The following is a 25,672-nucleotide window of genomic DNA, read 5'->3' on the forward strand; positions in this document are numbered from 1 at the left end:
AGTGTGTGTGTGTGTGTGTGTGTGTGTGTGTGTGTGTGTGTGTGCTTGTACGTAACACGCAAGGCAAGGCAGGGGAAAAAAAAGATTGGAATCTTTTGATAAACATGTTACTTGCAATTTCAGAATTATAAGTCAACCCAACAATGCCATGATGTGAACAAACCTTCACATGGTCACCTTCCCTTTACACCTGATGACCTTCAGGTCCGACAACTAGATGACCTCAGAAACAAAAAGGTGTGAAGGTTAGGTTTCCCTTGAGAAAACAACAACCTTGCAGTGCTGAGTGGTTCCACATCTAGGATGGCTGAGCAGTGTTTGGGAAGCGGGGGGGGGGGGGGGGGGCTCTCTAAGGTTCATGTTTTTCAAACTCTGCTGGCTGCAAACTATCATGTTTACTTGGCTTGGGCACCAGAAAAGCTCTAGGTAGTTCCCTGTGAATATAAGGTGGGACGTACACAGAACTTTGGTATTAGAGAACACACACAGACAGACACACACAGGTCTGGTGTTGAACACACACATAGACACACACACACAAACACAAACACTCAGGAATGTCGGAAATAAACGGCGCCCAGTTTTGTTTTTCTTCTACAGTGAGCACTTCCCCCCTCTGGGCATGTCCAAAGAAAATATTTGCGTCTGAAACGCTCTGAAGGGTCAGAGGATAATTAATCTCAGACATTATTAACAAAAACAGCGTGTGATTGGTTGGGATATAATTTGGTCTCATATCAATTAGCAAATGTGCATATGTTGTCAGCCGCAGTGGATTTTATGAGCATTTCTATTCATCTCCTCTGGGTATTTTTTTTTCTACTGCTTGTTTATGTCATTCAATACACTGATTCTTTTGTTTTGAGGAATTCTGTCCTGGCCTCTGGCTAAATGAAATTTAAAGTGCAAACAGACGGTGATTCTGAGCATACCATGAACAGATAGACTGACCCGGCCAGACCAGTCCAAACCAGACCAGACCAGACCAGACATGGGCTGTGACGTGAGCCAGCTCAAATCAAGACACTGTGTACAGGACATAACTAAGGACAGTTGTCTCCTTCAACTTCCACTTCTTGAGATGGTGCGATAGAATTTTCGCTCACAGTGCCGTTCACTGTTGGACAATTTTCCTCTCTGGTTTGTTGCTGCTCTCAGAACAATGAATGCACTGGCTGTACGAGACGTCAAAGCAGAAGCTAATATTCTAGCCTCTGGGAAAAGAGGCAAATATCCATCTGAACATGATCATTATGCAAAAGCCACCACTAAGCTGGTTGGGGTGATAAAGAGACTGTCATATCTCTATAACAGAGCCAGAGGGCATGACACGCTATGGCATCCATCTTGTTTAAGTAATAGTGATCATGCACACTGGGATGGAACATATCCATGCACGCACACACACACACACACACACACACTCACACCAACAACAACAACATAAGCACAAATGAATGAAGAATGCACACACACACCCATAACGCCACATAATTCCTAAGGGAAGCACAAGTCATAATCATACGATTGAGTAACAACAGTGTGGCAGGCAAAGACTGCCTCCCTGCAAATAAAGGCCATGTAAATTCGAACTCTGAATTATTTAAGCCTGACACCCAACTCCCTCACACACGCTGTTTAGATATCCCTGCTTGATTCAAGTCATGCAGAGATAATCTTATTTGGGGGTGGGTACAGAAACACGTTTTCCCGACAGGACACTGAATCTGAGGCGCTCCTCTATGTAGTTAGATATCCAGACCATCATGCAATCTTTATTAGGGGGTCAGGATATGATCTACAAATATTTGACAGCAATGTCCTTTGCACCTCAGCTCCGGTCAAATTGAAATTGAATGTGTTTGATTGCTGTTTTTAAAACGTTAACAATCACTTTGCCTTTTTCGTATACTCATTTCCTGAATGTTTGCAAATTCTGCACGTAGCCTCACCTTGAAATAACACAAGGGAGCCTATAGAAGGCTACATTGTCAATTTAATGCAAAAGACAATCTTATCTCCAAATACAGGGTTTGAAACTTGTCTCTCCACCCATATTTGATCAGATTAGTCAAAACATGCTCAACAGTAAACGCCTGTGGGAGAAACATAAATATGCAGCGTCTGACAACTTGTTAGTCTGTCTTGTCGATGGGATAGTGTTTCTCACTGCCGCCTTCTAGCGGTAGAACAGCGAACATAAAGGTTGTGGAGACGCCAACTTCAACATGGTGTTGATTCTGTTAAGTATACCTTTATTGTTGTTTTGGGATTCTTTGTAACATATTTTCATCTGTACCAAATATTTGGGGTTGCAAAACAGAGATGACCTAACTTTCTACAGAGTTGTTTTCAATAATATGAAAATAAAGGCTGGTCAAGTAGCCTACAAGTAGGAAAATAATTGCTGTTCCTTCACAAGGCTAAAAGAAACGTCGGCCTAGTCATGTATGGTAGTCCACATTTGTCCTTTTTAGTTCAGGGGTACTTTGCAATTTGTTCTTGACATTCTGATGTTAGTAAATCAATGTCAGTGTTATGTCCGACTTGTGATATGATTCATAATTCATACATGTCAGTTGTCATCCACAAGATTTTAATTAAGTAAGGTTGTGGGTGCGTGTATAGAGAGAGGGAGAGAGAGAGAGAGAGAGAGAGAGAGAGAGAGAGAGAGAGAGAGAGAGAGAGAGAGAGAGAGAGAGAGAGAGAGAGAGAGAGAGAGAGAGAGAGAGAGAGAGAGAGAGAGAGAGAGAGAGAGAGAGAGAGAGAGAAATGGGTATGTGTGTTGTGCAGAAAAAGGTAGGTTTCGCTCTGCATCCTGGGTACATAGCCCCATGGTAATGCAGGGGAGACTAACAGACGCGAGAATACGGGAGCGAAAGTAAATGTAGAGTCGTGCTGTGGATTTCAGTAGTCACAGTGTATCTTTTCCTGTAGAACGATTACAGTTACGATGTTTCGATATCGTTGCTTTACTTGCGCAATGCTATGATTGCGTTTTGTTTCGCTCGCGTAGGGAGAACGAGAATGAAGCGTAGCGTTCTACACCCCTCTATTCGCTTCACAGGGAAATGGTAGCGTATGAACCGCACTGGAAGGACCATGGTTGAGAGGAGCAGCAAATTTTTGTTGATCGTTGTAGGCTCTGTATGTTTTATGCTGATTCTTTATCAGTACGTTGCTCCGGGTGTGATTAATTTTGGCTCCCCGCACGGTTATTTCACGGAGGAAGACGAGGGGGACATCTTCCCGACCCCGGACCCTCACTACGTAAAGAAATACTATTTTCCCGTTCGGGACTTGGAGCGAACGGTTGATTTCGAAATCAAAGGGGAAGACGTGATAGTGTTTTTACACATACAGAAAACTGGGGGAACAACATTTGGAAGGCACCTAGTCCAGAATGTTCGTCTTGAGGTTCCTTGCGACTGCAGACCGGGTCAGAAAAAGTGTACCTGTTACCGGCCCAACCGCAAAGAGACCTGGCTCTTCTCTCGGTTCTCCACGGGCTGGAGTTGTGGCTTGCACGCAGACTGGACAGAGCTAACAAACTGTGTACCAGGGGTTCTCAACAAGAAGGAAAACAAGCTAAAAAATCTAAGGTAACTAGACATCTTTCATGCGGCCAGGGGCTTATTCTTGCCCTGTTGCCTACTTTATTTTGTAAAGGTTATAAAGAAAAACCTCCCCTAATCAGAATCACTTAACACGAAAAGCTTCATTTCAGTATACACTTTGTTAGGCGCCTGGACTGTTGCTTGTTATTTAGCGAGGGTTGAAGTTGATGCATATTTTGAAGACTGGGGAGGGACTTGTGGCTAAATGGAACAATAGTTTTAGTTGAAAATGGCCTCTTAAGAAAGTCTGTCTCATATTCAGCCCTTGATGGCTCACTGTTAGAAGGGGTGGCTTCTATTCTCATTAAAACAACACTGCACTTAAGACAGACGGACAGCCCACAATTGTTGATTAACGGGGCCATGATAACTTTAGGGAAATGAAGGCCCAGTAGACGTAGCTAACCTCCCAGCACAGCGTAGAGCCGTCAGCCCCCCCCTCCCCCTGTCCCAGGGAAGGTGCTGATTGCTGGGCCTGAATTGAAACTGCCACAGTGGAAAGACATCAGGTCAGGTTCCCAGCTTGCCAGCCAGTTCAGCCGGAGAAGACCCCCCACCCCCCTGGAAGATCCGAGAGCTGCCCCTCTCCAGAGAGGATTGGGGAGGGAGGGGGGGGGGGGCAGAGGTCTAGCCCAGGCCAGGGGAAGAGAGACCCCGCAGGGGTTTGGCTCCGCTTTAATCCGGGTGATTATTACCGCTGAGATGCACATACACAGACACACACACACGGGCAAAGACACACACACACACAGACGCGCTCTTTTCTCTCACATTCCCACTCTATCACACACACATTTTCTCACACAAGCATTCTCTCAGACACAGAGGTTCTCTTACACACATACACGTTCTCGCTATAAAACACACACAGTGACAGACAGCCAGAGCAGCAGCAGTCTTTTCAGTACTGGCGTGAGCCCCATTCCCTGTGGTCAGTCTGGTCAGAGGGGTCTAACCTAATCACACTGGGGAGACTGCAAGGATGGGCTTGCAGCCGTTTACACACACACAGACGCACAGTGTGTGCGCACTGTGTGTGTGTATATTAGAGACACACATGAAAAACTGAAACCTATAGAGAAGAACTTAATTGATCCCTGAGGGGGGAAATTGTATTGACAGCAGCACACGGCAAATACTAGAGAGAGAGAAGAAAAAAAAACTACCAAGAACTATAAAATAATTGAATCCCGCGCACCATCTTAAAATCTACACGCACTTGAGTGTGTTATCACTGAGGTCTGACGCAAGCAGGGAAGACTTCATCACCCGGCACACCCTGCCCCGGGAGCAAGACAAACCACAGGCTTGACGCCTCGAGGTGTGAATGAGGGCGGGGGGTGGCGGGGGGGGTGTTGTTGCGGCGAGGCGGTCAGACACAGGTCTTGCGGCGGAGAGAAGTGCTCGTGTGGGAGAAGAAGATGAAGAAGGAGAAGGATGTGCTGTGTTTACACGGCGGCAAGGAAGGAGATCTCATCGCTGAGTGCAGGCGTGGTGGTGATGGTCTAGTAGCGCACATCTGTCGTGGCTGAGGGGAGAGAGACAGAGAGAGGGAGGGGGAGAGAAAGGGAGATGGAGATGGAGATGGAGAGAGAACCGGTCGAGAAGAGGAGATGGGATTGGGAGAAGCGTGACGCCACAGAGCGACGCAGTGGCAAGCGGTTTGATCCAGAGTTATGGATGGTTTCAAGTGAGGGAGGAGATCTGTCTAGAGGGAGAAGGAGTGAGAATAGTCTTAAGAGATCTCTCCCTTGCTGAGTGGCAGGGCTAGCAGGGAGACATTAGTCATTGCTGTGGTCGGAAAAAGTAATATCTTAAAAGGGAGAGAGAGTGAGGGTGGGAATATGTAAGAGAAGATGATGAAAGGGATGGTTTTGCTGGTTTAAAGAGCCGTCAGAACTCAGGGCCATGCGTTAAATGTGAGCGAGGAGAGAGAGATGGTGAGACAGTGACATGTCTACAGCGCCAGAATAGTGATGCTTCTTTGAGTCCGCGCACGGCCCAGGCTCTTCACGCGCCGCTGTCATCTTCAGTGACTACAGTTCTCAGATCAGTTTAAATGCTTCTCGCTGGTCCCCGGCTGAGAGGCAGGCCTGCCCCCAAACGCCAGGCCATTGCTGTGAGCCTCTAATTGGTTAAGAAGATGCATATCACTTTCCTCCTATTAGCTTTCAGAAGGGGAAACCATCTGTTGTGCATGTTCATGTGTTTAAGCCCTGTGTCTATGTCATCTTGGTAAGAGCTGAGTGAAGTGGTGGGGCTCATTTTAGCGCCTGGATCTCAGCCCTCTCTCATCTCTGTCTCTTGTCCCCCGCCTCCTCCCATCTCTAAACTCTCCCTCACCCCCCCCCCCCCTGCTTCCCTCTGTGATGGTGTTGTTCTCTAATCAAACAGCAGGCTTGCTTTCCACTTGGTGGCGTTGTGGCCACAGGCGGAACCCCCCCCCCTCCAAACCGCTCTCTTCCTTTCCCTCTCTCCATCTCTCTCTTTCCCTCCGAGCGTGACTACTGCATTAGAGGAAATGTCTTTTCATGGAAGATTTGCTGCAATTTCCAAAATGGCTGCTTTGCCTAATGGACAACTGCCTTCGTTCTAATGAATGATTACATATATGAGTGAGGGGACGGAAGGGAGGAGGGGATGGAGGATGAGGGCAAAGACGAGGCCGGGAGATGAAGGTTGGGCGGGGGAGAGAAGAGGAGAGGCAGGGCCAAGGATGACTGGGGGGGAGGAGGGAGGATGAGTGGGAAGGAGGAGGATGGGAGGATGAGTGGGGGGGAGGAGGAGGAGGATGAGTGGGGGGGGAGGAGGATAGGAGGATGACTGGGGGGGTGAAGGGGAGGAGGAGGATGAGTGGGGAGGAGGAGGATGACGATGGGAGGATGAGTGAAGGGGAGGAGGGAGGATGAGTGGGGAGGGGTGAAAGGGAGGGCGAGGATGGTGGGGTGTGGGGGAGCCGTAGTGGGGGAGAGAAGGACATGATTGAAGGGATGGTGGGGTGAAACGTTTAGTTTCATAGCTGGGGAAGGGGAGTCCACAATTAGCACGGTTGTCAGGGTCAGGGCATTACTCTTCTTTCAATAGGGCTGTTTCAGATTCACATCACAATTCGCATCTACATTGTGTGTGTGTGTGTGTGTGTGTGTAGGCAGGCGCTTGTACGTGTGGCGCCATCAGCCAGGGACACTATAAAGACTGCAACTTTTCCAGTCACTGCTGCAAATGTTACTCAGTGTGTGTGTGTATGTGCATGCAAGTGTGCGTTAGAGTCTGCGTGTCTGTGTGCGCGCCTGCATAGTGTGTAGCCGGCCAGGTCGTCGTGTGTTAATCCAATCAGATTAGCTGGAATTAAACGCTGGCGGCTTGGCTCTCCAAAGCCGGTTATGTCCTCATCCTGGAACCTGTCTCCCCACCCCCCACCCCACCCCCCCGCACCACATTCCAGCATTCCCAATCAGGACATTCCACATCCCTCTCCTTTACTTTCTGCCTCTGTCAAACCCTTCCACATATGGAGCAGAACTGGAAAGCACAGCGCTCTCTCTATCTCTCTCTCTCTCTCTCTCTCTCTCTCTCTCTCTCTCATTGTCTCTCTTCTTTTTTTTCTCTGGCTGTTTATGCTCGCTCTCTCCCTCTGTTCATAGTTCGGAAGTGAGAATATTGTTAGTCCCAACACACACACACACACGCATGCTTGAAGTTGAAGAGGTCAGGCGTAAGGGTGTCTGACCTAGTCAGATGACGACAGCTTGACGAGGGTCCTGACAGCTCTCACACAGCCTTCACTCCATTCACAGACCAGATGGAGCTAGCTGGGGGGGGGGGGGGGGGGGCATATCAATACTGTGAGAAGTCATCCTAGTCTTGTTCATCAACGCTACTGTTCTTTTACCCAACAGAAACCTTGACAAAGGTGACCAGAACTTTGCCAGACTCATACAGCCCACCATATTGTCAACGTAGAGTACGCGAAAGGAAAGGGTTCAAGGGTAGAGAGCCACTGCAGAGATTTGAGATGCATGGTGGTCCAGACGTGCTTAATGATAATTGATTGTAGATGAGCTGGAGCGGTTGATTGCTGGACAACCATTATATGACATCGATAGATCAGGTGTAATTGGATGGAAACCATGCTCAGTTCAAAAGAATAAAAAGGAGTGGAACAGGAAGGTAGAAAATAAATGAATACATTGGATCAATTGTAGTTCTTCCTTGAAGTGAAATGAGACCACAGTGGGAAGTCCAAAACATTTGACTGGAAATAATAGCGAGTCAGACTGTTTCTTTCTCCCTGTCCTGCGCTAACGTTGTCAGTTAGCTGTCAAACATCATCCGATCAAAATGCTTGGAGGACCGATAGCCGTGCAATAAATGATTAGCGGGCATTGCAATGGATGGTAATGAGCTGCGCTACGGCTACGCTAGAGCGGCTCTACAGACAAGATTACCGCCTATTGATTGACCCAGCGTTAGCATTAGCTTAGCATTACCCCCGCAGTGAATGATTAGCGAGCATTTCTATGGTTGTTAATGAGCGGCGCTGCGGAATGCTACGCTATGCTAGCCATGAGAACAGGATTAGAGACCATTAATTAGTGTTGCGTTAGCAATAGTACTTCTTTCCCCCTGGGCCATTCTGACACTGGTTCTTTTCTACAACCTCTGTCTATACATCTATGCCTCTGTCTGTCTGTCTGTAAGCTATTGAGGACAGAGATAAAAAGAGAGAGAGAGAGCTCCCTGGGGAATCTTATTTTCTCTTTCCATTAAGCGCAGTGTACTGTCTGTCATCGGCAGACAGGATGTGGCCTTGTAGCTTCCTGTGGTCTGGCATCCCAAAAGGCTCTTTTTTGGATTTGTTTTTATGAATAATCAATCATATTCAATGAGAGTTATTGGGAGTGTGTGCGTGGGTAGGATGCTGATACTGAGAGAGGCATGTGAACTCACCAGAGTTTCTGACAGGCGTGCTAATTGAATTGTGGGAAAAATGCTAATCCCAGAATGCTCCTTTTGAATCAAGGGGAGGACTTTCACTGATTGGGACTGTCTGCTTCTCACAACCAGTTTTTTTTGTGTTTTTTACTGAACCCCAAAGAGGGAGGAACAAAAGTGTAGTCGTTCTGTCCCCCCCCCCCCCACACACACACACACACACATTCTCTGTTTCCCTTTACCACTCTCTCTCTGTCTCTGTCTATGTCTCTCTCTCATACCCTCCCTAAGACTCCCCTCACACTGTCTCTGTATTTGTTTGTGCTCAGTCAGGGATGTGTGTGTGTATGTGGGAGAGGGTGTTTCAACAGTAGACTTTCACAGTGGGATTTCTAGTAAAGTGAAAAACAAAGAACAGGAAAGTTGTGAAGAGTTTTCCTCTGCATGTCTGGTTGCTGGAGGCTGCAGGACAATGTTGTGTTACTATTAAGGTTAGAATGACATCTAACACACTCTTAACGTGTGCGTGCGCATGCCTGTCCATTGCAATCAGGACACCCATGTCTGGGGGGTACGTTTCTTTTAGCTATATCCCACTAGGTTGCTGCTGTTCTCTGTTACCACTATTAAACACTCCAGAAGACTTCTGTCACTAGAGGTTAGGCCTACACACGCACGCACGCACGCACACACACCCCTCTCTGTTTTCTATATCTGAACATATCCCGTTGCAGTATTGATTTCTATAAAACTTGAACAGAGGATGGACAACAATCCTGGTTTTCTCGACCCCTCGTTCTATCTCCCTATTCATCTCTCTCTCTCTCTCTCTCTCTCTCTCTCTCTCTCTCTCTCTCTCTCTCTCTCTCTCTCTCTCTCTCCCCCCTCCCCCCGCTTAGGCACTGCTTCTGATTCTCTCTACCGTTTGCTTCATCTGACTCCATTCAGCACCCCGCCCACCCTTTCCTCTTTTTCTATCACTCTCGCTCTTTCACTCTGTCACACTCTCTCTCTCTCTTTTCTATAACTGTGTTATCCTCTGTCCCTCTTTAGAAGTTTCATATTTATTCTAGGCCTTTTCACTTTCCAGCTTCCTGTAAATGGGGGAAGTGATGCCTCAGGAGGAAGTGCTTCTGTCTGCCAGCGATCTGATCTGGGCTGGAGATAAGTGCGTGCGCGTGCACACACACACACACACACACACAGACAGACAGGCAGGGCACATACTCACACCCTCAATGGCTGCTTCCTATTTAGTAGCAGGGATAAGGGCATTGTTGTCGCCTCACCCGGCGCCTCGGCCAAATGGCATCCAACGTCCTAGCGCAGGTGCGACTCACCAGGTACCAGTCCTGTTGTTCCCCTGTCACGTCACTTGAGATGAGGTGAGATGGAAAGCATGACAGCGCTGCGAGACACTGTCTAGCTTGGCTGAGCTCTGCTGATGTCACCGTGTCGTGCCCTCCAGGACTTCCTCTGCCATGGCGTTGCTTCTTTCGCGAATTTGCTCCCGATGCAAATGCAGTCAGCCAAGCGCGGCAAGGTGTGTGTGTGTTTGTGTTTATGTGTGAAGGCTGTCAACTTGATATTTTATTGTGTGGCCCATGCCTGGCTGTTGTGTGGCATTGTATGTCTCTTTTTCTCTCTCTCTCTCTCTCTCTCTCTCTCTCTGTCTCTCTCTCTCTGTCTCTCTCTCTCTGTCTCTCTCTCTCTCTCGTGCTCTTTCTCAATTTCCATCTTTTTCTCTCTATCTCCATTTTTCTCGCTGACTGTCTCTCTCTCCCTGACATTTCCACCCCCCCCCCCCCCCCCCACCGCCATCTTTTCTCTTTCACTTTTTTGTCCCAAGTCTCTTCATGCTCGACCAACCCTGCTCTGACTCTTGGCTTCAAAGAGCCACTTCATTCATCAGTCAGTCATCAGAGAGGGCCTATTCAGCCCTCCGCTAAAAGAGAGGGAGGAGAAAAGGAGGAGAGTGTGTAAAGAAAGAGGGGAAGAGTGCATGAAAAGAGGGAGGGTTCGAGAGAAAGAGGATCCGCTCTTGACCGCGGGGGACCTCTGAGAGTGACAAAGCAGGGCGGACACACTCCTACTGTGCGTACACACACACACACACACATTGACACATTCCTGTTTACCATGTTCAGTGTGGGGAGTTGCGTGCAATCCTCTCCTCTCTAGCCTCCCCTTCTCCCTTATTTCTCTTCCTCTGACTTTCCCTTTTCTCCCCTCCTTCCCTTGTTTCCCCCCCTCTGTCGTCTTTCTTCATCAGACGGGCACAAAGGGGTGTTGAGGCCTGTTCATTCAGACTAATCCTTCACTGCACCTGGTGCGTATGTGTGTGTGTGTGTCTGTTTCTGTGCGTGTGTGCACTTTCTGCATCTGTGCTGGTGTGCTTTTGTGTGTCTGAATCCGTGTGTGTGTGTGTGTGTGTGTGTGTGTTCGTCCTCCTCCAATTCCCAGTTCTTGATCGCTATCTTTTTGACATGTCCTTCACTCATGGTCATCCCCTCCCCCCCTCTTCCTTCCCCCCTTCCATTCCTGTGGTGGTTTGGAAGCTAGCTTTATGGTCAATAAGTATTGCCCCCTTCCCCCTCCCCAATGCACACAACATCAGCAGTTGGACACAGTCTGTCATTTGATGATTTGTGTCTGCAGTGAGTGTCTTCTGAAGACACCCCCCCGGCAGCGTGCGCGTCACCTGACCCCCCCCTCACCCTCTGCTCCTCCTGTCGTCTTTCTTTTGTTGTCCTCCGTTAACCCTCCCTTCACTGTCCTCCTCCTTTGTTCAGCCTCGAGACCAGTACCAACTGGAACTCCCGACACGGCCTGAACATGCCCGTGTGCAGTTTGGCTTAGGGTGTGACTGTGCATTTTGTGATGTCTTTTGTTATCCTGGTGGAAGAGAGAGTGTGTGTGTGTGTGTGTGTGTGCACATGTTCACCTTCCCACCCTGCTGCCAGGAGAATCTGAAGTCTCCAAGCTGCTGCTGTCAATCATGACAAGAGAAAAGGTTTGGATTCATACCTGTAGAAGCTGGCAGTACACCCACACTCTCTCTCACACAAACTCACACACTCACCTACCTCCTTTTTTTTTTCTTGTTAGGAACTTTCTGGGTAAGGTAGCAGGTGCTCAAGGCCCCCCTTTCACACATCCTTTTCACAGAGTTGAGGTGTCGAGAGATTAATGGAACACCTTTTCCCGAAATATTCAAACATGGTTTTGGGTGGAATCTGTCGGAAATCAAGCTGCTCCTGTGAGACTTGCTACTGGCTGGCAGGATGCTCCTCCAGGCTGTGTTTTTTCTGAGGAGTCAGGTGGCTGAGCAGTTAAAGAATCGGGCTCGTAATCAGAAGGTTGCTGGTTCGATTTCCGACCGTGCAAAAATGACTTGATGTCGTTGGGCAAGGCACTTCACCCTACTTGCCTCGGGGGGATTGTCCCTGTACTTACTGTAAGTCGCTCTGGATAAGAGCGTCTGCTAAATGACTAAATGTAATGTAGTTCCCAGGTTCGTTCCTGAACCTTTCCTAAAAGCACAGAAACCGAACACGAAGCAGCTGCCTGTGTGTGTAATTATGAGTTTGTGAGATTGTTGGAAGACAGGATGAGGGAATGTGTGTCGTTTCCCCAATCCTTTTGTGTTGAGTCACTGATGCTGATGGCAGGCCAGTTTAGCTCCCCGCGTGTTTGAGCATGCCCAGACCCCTGTCTCCACACGGCAGAGAAACTCACCATGGAAGAGAGGGATAGGGGGAGTGGTGGGGGTGGGGGGGGGGGGGAGTGGGACGAAAACAGTGAAAGGAGGGTCGGGTCGGAAGAACAGCAGGAGAGGAAGGAGGGGTAGAGGGAGAGGGAGAGAGCGCAAGAGAGAGGATGGAGGTGAGAGTTCCTTGGAGAGGAATGTCTTGTCATCTCGTCCCCCACCCCCAATGGAATGTTAATCGGCATAAAGAGGTCAACCCTTTTGGACGTGTGTGTGTGTGTGTGTGTGTGTGTCTCGGGGTGAAAAGGTCACTGACGCTCTTCCCTGGTGAAGCGTAGCGTAGAGTGGCTGTTTGGAGTCCATTACAACTTTCCTCCAATTATTATTTAACACCCCTCCTCCCTTCACACACACACACAAATCCCCCAGCTGTCTAATTTGGATGGAATGAGGAAGATGTATCCCTGGTCTCTTATGTCTGTCTGGGGACTTGTTATGCATCCAAACGTGTGTGTGTGTGCATGTGCTTGGATTGAATCATCTCATTTGTTACCTTTCACGCACAGACACGCACACACAAGATATGGCGCTCTTTTTGTGTGTCCTCTTGATTGAGTCACACCCAGACGCACACGCACGCACACACACGTGCACTCTCACAGGCACACACCTGCAGGCCAACACACACACAGACATACAAAGCTGGCTGTTAAGGACAGCTGGAATGGGATGTTGTCCCAGCGGAATGAGATGGTATCGCTCCTCTCTCTCTTTCTCTCTCCTCTCTCCTCCGTGAGATGGATATCTTTTAACACTGATAGCCCTGCTTCCTCTTTTGCACCCTTTCTGGCTCTTGCTCTCTCTCTCTCTCTCTCTCTCTCTCTCTCTTTCTCTCTCTCTCTCTCTCTCTCTCTCTCTCTGTCTCTCTCTCTCTCTCTCTCTCTCTCTCTCTCTCTCTCTCTCTCTCTCTCTCTCTCTCTCTCTCTCTCTCTCTCTCTCTCTCTCTCTCTCTCTCTCTCTCTCTCTCCGTCTCTCTCTCTCTCTCTCTCTCTCTCTCTCTCTCTCTCTCTCTCTCTCTCCGTCTCTCTCTGTTCTCACACTCTCTTTGTCTCGGGTCCCATTCTTCCTCTCTCTCCATCTCCCTCACTCTCCATCTGTTGTGCGTGTGCGAGTGAGCATATATGTGCGCACGTGTGTGTGTGTGCGAGCGAGCGGGCCTGTCTGTGTGTGTATTGGCGTGTGTTCTGAAGATTGGGCTCTACCAGGGGAGACGGATCTGGAAGAAGACAAAAGGAGCTCAGAATAACTCCCCTACTTCTGCCTCTCAGAAACCTAGCTGTGTGTGTGTGTCTGGCGTGCGCGCGCACGCGTGCGTGTGTGTCACATTTCCACACGTCCTCCTCAGAAGGCCCTCAGAGCTTTAAGGCCTGGGCCATCTCGTTAAGAGCGGTGTCATGTTTGCTGTGTGACTATGTTCTGCACTGTACTCATCCACTGTGTCTTCTCTTTGTCTCCTCTCTTCGTGGAATCCTCCGTGCGTCTCTGGAACAGGTAAGACCTTGAGAGTTGACCTGTCGCATGCATGCTGTGTGTGTGTGTGTGTTGGCACAGGGCTTTTTAGCATTGTTGATCAAACATGTGGTGTCCTTGAGGCCTGGTCACTGAGTGCCCAGAGCAGCTTGTCTTCTCCACACTCTAACCTTTGCTTGTTCGCCCCACCCCCACACCTTTTCTCCCTCTCTGACACACACACACTCAACCAACTAGACACATCTCTATCTCACCCTTTTTCACACACACGCACACACACACACAATCTCAGCCCTTGTTTACCCACTTAGAAAGTTAAACGTTAACTCACCTTTGAAGGTCTCTTGGTATGTGTGTGTTTGTGTGTGTGTGTGCAAGCTGTAGTGTGTGTGTGTTTGCCTGCTTGCTTATTGTTCTCTGTGTGTGTGTACACATGGTGTAGCGTGTGTTTACCTATTGTTTATTTGTGTGTGTGTGTGAGCTTAACACATCCTGCGAGTAGTTCCCCCATTGGGATATTTGTGGTACCTCAGAAGGGATTTGGTGTTGGTCTTCCTTCCTTCCGTGCACACAGAATCGTGTGTGTCGACTGCAGGATGCTGTCGTCCCAAAGCTGTCTCCTGTGATCTCTCCTGCCTGCAGAGCGCTTCTCTCCATCACCTCCTTCCTTGTTCTTTTGTTTCCTCTCCGCCATCCCTTATCTCTGGCTTGCAGTGTGGCAGGGCTGAGAAGCAGCACCTGTACAAGCCCCTCGTCGTGTGTGTGTGTGTAAGTGAGTGTGAGTGTGCACGCGCGTCGACCGTCTGCTTTCTCCAAATCAGTTTTTCTTTTTCATCCCCTCGTTCTCTCTCTGTTCCCCCCTGAGTGGTCTCCTGGTTTACAGTCTTCCCTTGTTCAGCTCAGCACCTTCCCCCTTTCTCATGCGTGTGCTCCATCTTCATAGTGTGTGTGTGTGTGTGTGGGTGCACAGGCCGAGGCAGACCCAAGGGAGGGCAGCGGAGCTGGCAGTAGTGACGGCGACTTGTGTCCTCGGAGACGCCAAAAGGAAGGAGAATCTATATATTGTAAATGATGGAAAGAGAGAGTTAAGGGAGGGCAGTCTTCACCTCAGATAACTGTCTGTCTGTCTGCACATTACGGAGCTGGAGGGAGACTGCTGGAAGATGTGACCCAGATAGAGAGAGTAAAGTAGGCAGACGAAGAACAGAAAGTGGAGAAAAAAAATCCTTGGTGCAAATTTCCCTTCTTTTTTTTTCTTTTGTGTCCCTTTTTCACGTCTTTGTTCTTGAAGAAGCGTCGCGCGCGGGGGGGGGGGCAGTCTTGGACATGAAACACAAAGACACAGTCCCTATAGTGGGCTTGTGTGTGCGCATGTGTTTCAGTGTGCCTAAGGAGTGGATCTCAAACAGCATTATTTACTCTACTGGGTTTTGCATCTCCTACGCCCCCGTCCTACCCCTCAACCCCCTCCACACACACGCACGCACACACACACACACACACTTGTATGCACATTTAACAGCGCGTCTGACAGCTCCCGAGGCTCCTTTCCTGGAAAGGCGAGACGGAGAGCACTAGAGCATGCTGGGATACTGGATGACCGCGACGTTCATCTTTGAGCCCCACAGCTCAGTTAATACTTAATGTCCTGTCACACACACACACACACAAACACACTCCTCTTTATCACGCAGACACGCGCACTCACCAAACCCATGAAATATTCAGCAGGTCATGAAATAATGATGAACATTGATGGAATGAAACCTGCTAATTTAACAAAGACCCCGTCTCCTTTTAGTTTGAGAGAAAAAGGACAATAGGAAGACCCAGGGTTCACACACACACACACACACACACACACACTAACACAGTCAGTAGCAGAACGCAAGTGTAGCCTTAAAGCTGGTGTGACCCGTTTTCTGGGCAAGAGTATGTTTTTAATTTTCCGAACACCAGTCCCTCTGGACTTCATTTTGACTGTGAAGAGAGTGTTAGCATGTACGTGTGTATGGAGCTCTGTGGTCTGTTTACTATCCAGCGTAGACTATGTAGGACAGCTGCCCTATTTCCAGCAGCTCCTGGCGACTCAGGAGCCGCCTCTGGTAGACGGGACTGGAAAGCGGAAGGAGCAGCACTGATGGAGCCGGCAGTGAAAGGGTGCGTCTGACGTGTTCTGTGACGGACAGATGGAGACTGGCAGTGAAGGAGGGAGAATATGAGGGCTTGTTGACAGCTGGACCTCATCAGCAGTGAGGGCACAGGGCAGGGCATTCTCTCTCTCTATCTCTCGCTCTGTCTGTCACTCCCTCTGTCACTCTTTCACTTCCTCCTCGTCGCTGTCTCCCTCCATCATGAATTGCGGCTCACGACATGTTTTTCCCGCTTTTCCCCCCCTCCCTATATCTCTCACGCGGAGTGCCGTCACCGCTATTTGTGTGTCCGCGTGTGTGTGACAGCTGGTATCCAAGGGCAACCCCCTTCCCCCCCATCCCAAGTGGCTATTTGAGTGGTCGTGCTTTCCATGACATGGAGAGGCTGTGAGCCCGGAGGCAGGGCTGCAGTGGCAGAAGTTCCGGAAGGTTCCACACGGAGAGCGGTGCTGGCCGGGTCGGCCCACCAGGGGAGGAGAGCGCGGCCGCCTGCGTCTGTGGACGGCGTCACAGTGACGTTTCAAACTCTCTTCTTCCTCCAGATGGATGACTGTTGAGAGGAGGTTAAACCCTGGCATCTGTTGAGTGTGTGTGTGTGTGTGTGTGTGTCCGCCAGACTGATCAGCTCTCAGCCGCTAAGACTCGAAGCAGAAGATTCCTGCCACTTGGCAGATTTCAGCTCCTGCTCTCTGTATGTCACGCTTTAATCCTTCCCCCCGTGTCGCACTGTAATCCTTCCCCTGTGGAGCCATGCTGACGGGGGTTAAGGTCCAGCAGGGGTCTCCTTGACCCACTCTCATAGAGTTGGACCGGATCAGACCAGACCAGACCAGACTCTCTCTCTGTCCATCTCTCTGGTAGAGAGGACAGTCACTCAGCAAGACTCCCTATCTCAGCTGACCAACAATGACCTTCACTGCTGACCTTTCTAACCTCCCAGCTGCACCTTTGTCAGAGTAAGGGACTGAGCCTGGGGGGGGAGGGGTGGGTGGGCGAGGGGTCAGTTTGGAATTGAGCTAATGGCTCAGGTCGCATTCCAAACTGTCCTTCTCTTCCCCCCTCCCCCTTGTGACCTTTTGCAGGTCTTCCAAGGACGGGTTGGGTATTAGGGACCGACCTCAATGTGGTGTCCTTCCAACCCAGAGGTGAACTGACTGCTCTAGTCCTCTCTCCCCTCCCGGTAGTGTAGGAGTCGAGGACTGGCTCGGTCTGGGGCCGCACACACACACACACACACAAACACAAGGCTAGTGTTGCTCCACACCCGTTGTCTCAACCGGGACGGCGTGTCCCTCCCTGTGACTTATCATTGTCCCCTTATCACCCCCCCCCCCCCCCCCCCTTGGCTTTTAGTACGCTTTACTGCCTTATATTGGCGGTGTCACAATAACGTGTGTACACACACACAAACGCCCTTCTGTGCCCTGTGTTGCGAAACACTAACCGGGCACCTAGCGTGGGCCCCACAGCGGACGGATCGATCGTGCGTTTGAGTCCAAGAGGCCAGCTCTGCACATGCAATCATCATCATCTCAGCTGCTCGTCGGTGCTTTAGCCATCATGTCTATCTGGTTTCCATCAAGCCTCTCCCCTCTGGGAGGCACGCTGCTGTGGCTGGAGGTCTCTATCCAGCTGCACGCCCCCGGGCCTCCCCGTACGGACATTGACACTGGCTGGATCGGTGGCCTGCAGGACATTGAGCCCCACGTAGATATCCACAGCCTATATTTTGTCACCAGCTATAGATCCAGCTCTATGGCGATCTACACAGACGGAATGCATGTCCAGTTGGCTGATCAGCTTAGGTTTGGGTCTAGGCGCGTGCCCATTGCTGCATCGATCTACGCAGCCTAGATCACCCTCAGTGGGCCGTACTGTCTTGTAGCTGTATATTGCTTGGGGTGGGTCAGTGTGTGGTCAGGTACATAAAGGCTTATCACCATGCCCTGCACCTGTGGTCTTTAATGGCAGGGATCAATGGGTTGTGGTGGGATATCGATCCCATTGTTGTTGTCCTGATCGAGCTTGGTGTGAACTGGGATTCTGAACCAGACCAGACCAACTGGACATGTCCTGCTGTTAGACACACTGGTGGAAATGAACCAGTTGACCTGGACCTGTATGTTAACCTTGGAGAGTGGGGTCAGAGTACAGGCCTGAACACACTCACCCTCTGCACAAGCACACCTCACCATCTCCGAAAGGAGCTAAATCTGTACTGCTTTCTGCTACCTTATCAAAGATTAATCAGTAAACCATAGTAGCAGTAGAGAACCTTTAAACACACCTGTGGAGGGTGAAGGAGCCAGACAGCTTATGGATGACACAACCAGACAGGAAGTAGAGGACCCAGCCAGACAGGAAGTAGAGGCCACAGCCAGACAGGAAGTAGAGGACGCACAGACAGGAAGTAGAGGACACAGACAGGAAGTAGAGGACACAGCCAGACAGGAAGTAGAGGACACAGACAGAAAGTAGAGGACACAGCCAGACAGGAAGTAGAGGACACAGACAGGTAGCAGAGGGTGCAGACAAAATGACTGATCACCACTTACAGCATTATTCATTACCCCATTGTACCCACAACAGCAGCTGTTACTGTACATGAGTGCACTCACACACACACACACACACACACACATGTGTCAGCTGCAGCTGTTGGACAGGACTGTCTCAGCTCCTTGTCTCTATTAGTGAGCTGAGGCTCCCAGCGGAGGGCTGGAGAGATGAGGGGGAACGAGGGATGATGAGGAGGAGAGGGATGAGGAGGAGGAGAGGGATGATGAGGAGGAGAGGGATGATGAGGAGGAGAGGGATGAGGAGGAGGAGAGGGATGATGAGGAGGAGAGGGATGAGGAGGAGGAGAGGGATGATGAGGAGGAGAGGGATGAAGAGGAGGAGGAGAGGGATGAGGGCTGGAGAGGGGAGTTCTCTGAGAGTGGCAGGGGGAAGATCTGGCTTCACAGCCGACTGTTTTGGGGAATTGATCATTGGAATGTTTAGGGAAGCGTTGATGTCATGGGGGGTTCCATTTGTGGAATGTTGGATGGAAATGAGCGGACTGTTAAATGGTTGCAGATGTGCCCTCCAGGGAATCCCAGGCCCGGCGTACGTCATAACACACACATTCCATCGCTACTCACCTGCACGCACACATTCCCAACTGCTCCTCCCAGTGTCTTCTTCAGCCTAGAGCCATACTCCCCCTCCCCCCTCCCCCCCCCCCCCCCGAACACACACACACACACATTCAACTGCAAGCGATGTGTTTTTCGGACACAGAGACACACACGCATTCCACAGCCCCCCCTCTGGAACATTCCAGGGCGAACGACTGTCAGGGGAAAGGGAGGAAGAGGGGAAATTCAAGACTAACCCAGGACCTCCAGGCCTCTTTCGAGGAGATGTCTCACTTTCCCCTGCCTGTCTCTCCTCCCTCTGTTCCCCTTCAGCCTGCTCCATCCCCCTCTCCTTCTCTTCGTGGCTAGCCTGGACCAGGAGAGAGGTGTGCAGGACTCGGCACAGCCAGCGGCTCTGTCCTCATATAGAGCCTCTTAATGTGCAATTCAGAGGGTTGTTCTTTCGCCTCTAATGCTTAGATGAACCTGCGTGGGAGGATTCCAGGCACAGTATGGTAATTGGACACGCTAAAGTATTGGACACAGACACACAGAAACACAGACGCAATTTGAACACGGTGACACACTGTGGGTGGTTTCCAGCGAGGCTGTGATAAGGGCCAGACAGCTAAATGTTCTCTCTCTCTCTCTCTCCTGCTGAATGCTAATAAGGCCAGGAATATCTCTCTGTCCACGTCCTCTCTCTCTCTCTCCTCCTGGGCTGTGTGTCTCTCTTATGTTCCTCAGCCATGGTTGTTTACATGGCTGAGCAGATTATCATGTGAATGGACAAACTTGTGGCTTTCCAAACGTACGTATGTACGCGAGTGTGTGTGTGTGTGTGTGTGTGTGTGTGTGTGTGTGTAAATGCATGCACCACTGACTCCCCATATGCCGAAGTGTCATTTGCATAAATATATTGTTCCCCCGGCAATCCCTCTGATGGGATTCCGCCATAAGACTCACTGTAGACGCAGACATCCACCTTTTAGGGTTTTTTTTCCCTCCTTTCTTTTAACTTTCAATTTCATCCAATTTAGAGAATACCTTGCCCCTTCTCTTCCTGCCCACCCACTCTATCCTCCTCTGCCCCCCCCCCCCCCTCCTCTCCTCTCTCCAGGATCTGATCCTGGGATTTGTTTGGGATTCTCTAGGATTCTGTCTGAATGTGTGTGTGTGTGTTCCCTATCCTTTTATACGGTCTTTTTTCTCCACTCTAAGCCGACTGGTCATCGTGGGCCAGTCTGTCCCGCATGTTTTTTTGCCGTCAACTTTATTGAACAGCTTTACACACGCGCACACACACACACACACTCTGAAGACACTAATATCCCTGCAGACGTTGAAGTCCCCTTGTGATCCTCTCTCTGTCGGATGCACATCATGGTCACACACACACACACACACACACACGCACAGTATGCAATAATGTTGGATTAGCACAGGCCGCAAACTTGAGCAAAGCAAATCTCCACTCCAGCTCAGCATCATCTGTCTTGTCGTCTACCCAACCTCTCCTCTTTCCTTCTCTCCCTCCATCTCTCCTCTTTCCTTCTCTCCCTCCATCTCTCCTCTTTCCTTCTCTCCCTCCATATCTACTCTTTCCTTCTCTCCCTCCATCTCTCCTCTTTCCTTCTCTCCCTCCATCTCTCCTCTTTCCTTCTCTCCCTCCATCTCTCCTCTTTCCTTCTCTCCCTCCATCTCTACTCTTTCCTTCTCTCCCTCCATCTCTCCTCTTTCCTTCTCTCCCTCCATATCTACTCTTTCCTTCTCTCCCTCCATATCTACTCTTTCCTTCTCTCCCTCCATCTCTCCTCTTTCTCTCAGCCTTCGTGGTTATTCCATTCTTCAACCTTCGATTTTTTTTTTTCGGGGGGCCGGGTTGGCAGGGAGCGTTGCCAGGTCAACAGCTGCTCTGCCTCGGAATTCCGATGTATCTGATCCAGGATTGGACATCCAGGGGAGTGTCTGCTGAGAGACACACACACACATGCAGCAGGGGTACAGGGGGCTGGGAAGCAGGCACAGAGAGGGGAGGGGGGGGGTGAATTGGATGAAGAGAGGGCGAGGGGGCTTTGAAGAAGAGGAGGTGGGCGTTGGGGGAGGGGGGAGGGGGATGAGATGTCACAGAGCTTAGCGAGAGAATGGGGGGATGCCCCCTTTTGAGATGCCTCCCATGCGAGCAGAGAAAATCAAACTGTCATATCAATGAGCTGCCGGCCTAAAGACAATCTCTTGCTCTCTCCTTCGGTTCCCTCCTTTTTCTCTGTCTCTCCCTCGTTTTTTATCTGATTTAAAAGCAGGCTTGGGGGCGCGGGGGGGGTGGGGGGGTGACGCGAGTGAGCAGGGGTGAAGGAGGAGAGGAGGGCATGGCGTGGCAGAGGAACAGGAACCGGTTGATTCGTCCGCGTGGATGGATAGAAGAGCTTCTCTTATGCCGTCAGACTCCAGACCGCAGCCTCCGCGTTATGTACAAATGGAGCAGACAGCTCATCCTTCTTGTTATCCATTTTTTTCTTCCTCTCTTTGTTGTTTTCTTTTCTCTCTGCGGAGGACTCCTTTCATTCCCACGTCTCTCTCAGATCCCGTCATGACGGGAGAGATTTATTACATTTGATCATCTCTCCAGTCAACCGTTGCCACTGCATGAGGCATGTTTCCACTAATAACACATGGTGTGGAGCATGGTCTCGCTCACACACACACACACTCACAAACGAAGCCCAAAGCGCGTTCGTCACACTGTCCTTAATCTCTGGGTTAGCAGCTGCTATTGCAAAGAAATTGTGTGTGTGTCGTTCTGAAATGATTATGACTTTAGACCTCAGTCAGGGCCCTGGTCACCTGGGTGAACAACCATTGTTATTTCAGGGATCGTCATTCCCCCAAGAGAAGAAGGGAGGAGAGAGAGAGAAAGAGCGAGAGAAAGATGCCATTGCAATGCGGTGCTGTTGAGTCCCTGCTCCCTCTGAGCTCTCGTTACACTCCCAGACAAAGGGCCTCTTTCACCCAGCGCTCTCCGTGTGGGGCCAAACACACACACACACACACACACACACAGCTCAGAGAGACTGTTGTTACTGTTGTTGCACAATATTTGGCTCCTCTCATTTTATGATATCTCCTCCCCACTCCATCCTTTCTGTCCCGTCCTTTCTCCCCTCGCTCCCTCCCTCCCCTCCATCTCTCGATCTTTCTCGCTCCCTCCATCGTCTCCTCCCTTTTCCTTTTCTGTTTTGCATCCCATTCTCTGTCTGGCTGAATTGGAATCCGTGGGAGGTAAAAACTGCCTCAGGAAGTTTGTGTGTGTGTGTGTGTGTGTGTGTGCGTGTGTGTGTGTGTGTGTGTGCGCTTGCACACACTACTGTCACTATTTCAGACCGACTAGAGACTTAAAGTAAACAAAAGTCAGACATCTGATTTTTGTAATTTCCCAGGATTTATGCCAGCTACCCATCATCTGCCCCCCCACACACACACACACACACACACACAGACATTTCCCCCCAGGCTGTGCTCATTAGCCCCTTGGCCCTCTTTAAGCAGGTGGGGCGTGTTTGGCACAGTCCCCGACACAGTCGGGCTTAATTGGGCTTGGAGGACTCCTTGCATGCACACACACACACACACACACACACACACATACCCATCACTCATCTGTCCCCCCCGCCCCCCAGACGCTCCTCATCTTCCCCAGGGACAAGCTCTCATCCTGAGCCAAGGGATGTAATGCAGCCCCAGGCTCCTCACCCGGCCTTGTTGCCATCCTGCCTGTGCAGTCCCATGTCTGTCCGTCTGTCTCTGCAGACGATCGAGAGCGCTGCAGGACGACTCTGCTCCCCTGTCAGCTGTTACTCCGTCGTGCCAGTCGCTGTGTTTGAACGTCTCGTCGGAGTGGTCTTGTTCAAATACCCTTGTGGAGACCAAATGTCTTTGAAAGTAGTGTGAAATAGAAACGTCTTGATCACGTGGGGCCCTTGTGCTAGGCCCCATAACCTCAAACGCTTTTTTTTCAAGGGGTATCAGGGGTGTTTGGCTTAGGATTAGAATTACATTAAGGGTTACAGTTGGGGTCAAGGGTTGGTGGTCGGAGACGACACCATTTTGAATGGGAGCGAATGGTCAGGCCCCACGAGAATGAAAAAGCCATCCGACCTGTGTGTGTCCCTAAGACCCTGGGCTGTGTGTCCCTCTCTCTGTAAGACCCTGGGCTGTGTGTCCCTCTCTGTAAGACCCTGGGCTGTGTGTCCCTCTCTCTGTAAGACCCTGGGCTGTGTGTCCCTCTCTCTGTAAGACCCTGGGCTGTGTGTGTCCCTCTCTCTGTAAGACCCTGGGCTGTGTGTCCCTCTCTCTGTAAGACCCTGGGCTGTGTGTCCCTCTCTCTGTAAGACCCTGGGCTGTGTGTCCCTCTCTCTGTAAGACCCTGGGCTGTGTGTGTCCCTCTCTCTGTAAGACCCTGGGCTGTGTGTCCCTCTCTCTGTAAGACCCTGGGCTGTGTGGGGATGGAGGAGGGCAGACAGGGCCTGGCCACTTGGGGTCAGGTCCACATCCCATTAGGGGCATGTGTGATTAAGAGAGGGGATGCATGGGGTGGTTGGGAGGGTCATTATTGGATTGTTTTCGAGGATCATCTGCTTAAGACTCTCTCTTAAGGAACACACACACACATCAGTGTTCTGCCTCCCGTGCTTTTGTATGAATGTAGGCTGTGTGTTGAGGCACTGATTGCGGAATGGAGAGTCATCAGCATGGGAGACACACACACACACACACTACCTTTTCAGCTGTCTTGAGAAGGGACAACTCAGAGCGCACACACACGCTCATACTCACAGACTCACAGAATCGGAGCAATGGGAGTGAGAGAGAGACCAAGTGTAAAGCTTGGGGGTGAGGATGGGTCGAGCAGGTGGGAATTATTTCAGTGTTAACCACCTTATCATTCCAATTTCACACCCCTGCCTCTGTGTCTGTGCATGCACACACACACACACACACCTTTTCCTATGCCAGTTCCAGGGACATGTGTGACAAGTGATTAACAGGGAAACAGGGGTCACACAGACACACACACACACTAATCTCTGCCTGAGGAGAATAGTGTGTGTGTGTGTGTGTGTAAGTGCTCCTCTAACAGGACCATCTGTCTCCTTGTTAGACTCGTTAACCGGCCCTTAATCACCTCAGTCAGGAACATCCCTCTTTCTTCCTTCCTTGCTCTCCTCTTCCTCATTCCTTTCTTCTTTGCCCTCTTCCCGGCCCCGCCCTTTTTCTCCTCCTCTCACTCCGTTCCGCCATCATTGGGCGGGGAGTTCATCTACTGTACGAGTGGAGAAACACGAGGGACTGACTTCTAGGATGACTGCAGGTGTGTGTGCGTGCGTGCGCACGCAGGTGTGAGGAAGCTAGACGGGCCATGAATCTCACTTACAGATCCTTTCTTCCACTTTCTGTATTTCTCGCTCTCTCTCGGCATCACTTGTCTCTCGCTCTCTCTCTGTCTCCTCATCCATCTGTTTCTCTGTCTCTCCTCATCCATCTATTTCTGGCGTCCTTTTGGATGTCTCTGTCAGACGGCTGAGGTGGAACATGAGGGAACAGGCCTGAGAACATTCCTGTCCAACACAGCTCAGTGCTCAGGTGTGTGTGTGTGTGTGTTGATATAACAGCAATTATTCAAACAAGAGAAAAGGATTTTTCTTTCTGGCAGTGCACTGGCAGCCTACCTGCTCCTCTCATCATAGCAACACATTGCAACACTGAACTGTCACTTATTATATTATTCCAGAAATTCCCCCCAAAATACTGAAACACCAGCTGCCTTCAACATAAATAGAATATCCATTGATTGTGGCAGTGAGGGGAGGAGACGTGAGAGGGAGAATGTTTGTTTGTTTTATCCAAACTCCAGTCTCGTCTGTGTGTCGAATGTCAACTGTATGTCTGTATCAAGGTGATGGGGGATTTTGGGCCCTGCGCTAACCCCCCCCCCCCTCTCTCTCCCCCCCTGGGTCCGTCACCGGTCTGCTCTCTCCTCCTCTTCTTTATTTAAACTCCTGACTGCTAACCCAGTCTGTCTGAGTCCGTAGGCTGTTATCGATCGACCGGCAGGGAGTGATGGAAAGGTGGAGAGGGAGGGAGGGAGGGGGGAGGGAGGGGGGAGGGAGGGGGGGGGGGGGGGGGGAGATTCTTGTGTAGTGAAGGAGCTTGTCTGAACCAGCAGATCTATTCTGGTCTGTCTGAGTGTCTTGTTATTGGGTAGGAGAGAGAGAGGGAGAGAAAGTGAAACAAATGGAGATAAATAAATACAATAAAGCCAGAGGGATGCGAGGGAAGATAAATTACATATAAATCAATTCTTAAGGTCAATATTAAATAACGATTTTGATTGTTTATCCATGTAGAATAAGGCGGTAATCAATGGAGGATGCCATGAGCGATATCTGGCTTGCTATTTACCTTACGCAACACATTGTGTGAGTGGAATCACTTTCAGCTCTGCACTAAAAGCTTCAGCAAAGTGTGATAGTGTTTTTGTTTGTGTGGGGGGATGAAGTAAGGACGGCATCGGTGGACAGACAAACGGCAACGCAAGCACACACACACACA

At 50.1% G+C, this 25,672-nt stretch overlaps 1 protein-coding gene across 1 annotated transcript in view; it reads left to right on the top strand.

Annotated features, from left to right (window-relative positions):
- Window positions 1–2,809: 2,809 nt before the first annotated feature.
- The window catches only part of hs6st1a (heparan sulfate 6-O-sulfotransferase 1a), a 30,467-nt gene continuing 7,604 nt past the window's right edge, over window positions 2,810–25,672 (top strand). The window contains exon 1 of the mRNA XM_084675256.1: window positions 2,810–3,602. Within this exon, the coding sequence (XP_084531382.1) occupies window positions 3,082–3,602 (521 nt within the window). The 5' untranslated portion in view covers window positions 2,810–3,081. The remainder of the gene's footprint in view (window positions 3,603–25,672) is intronic.

Source organism: Hypomesus nipponensis, chromosome 3 (genome assembly GCF_054491055.1).
Source record: "Hypomesus nipponensis isolate SF chromosome 3, ASM5449105v1, whole genome shotgun sequence".
In the NCBI taxonomy this organism is placed as follows: domain Eukaryota; kingdom Metazoa; phylum Chordata; class Actinopteri; order Osmeriformes; family Osmeridae; genus Hypomesus; species Hypomesus nipponensis.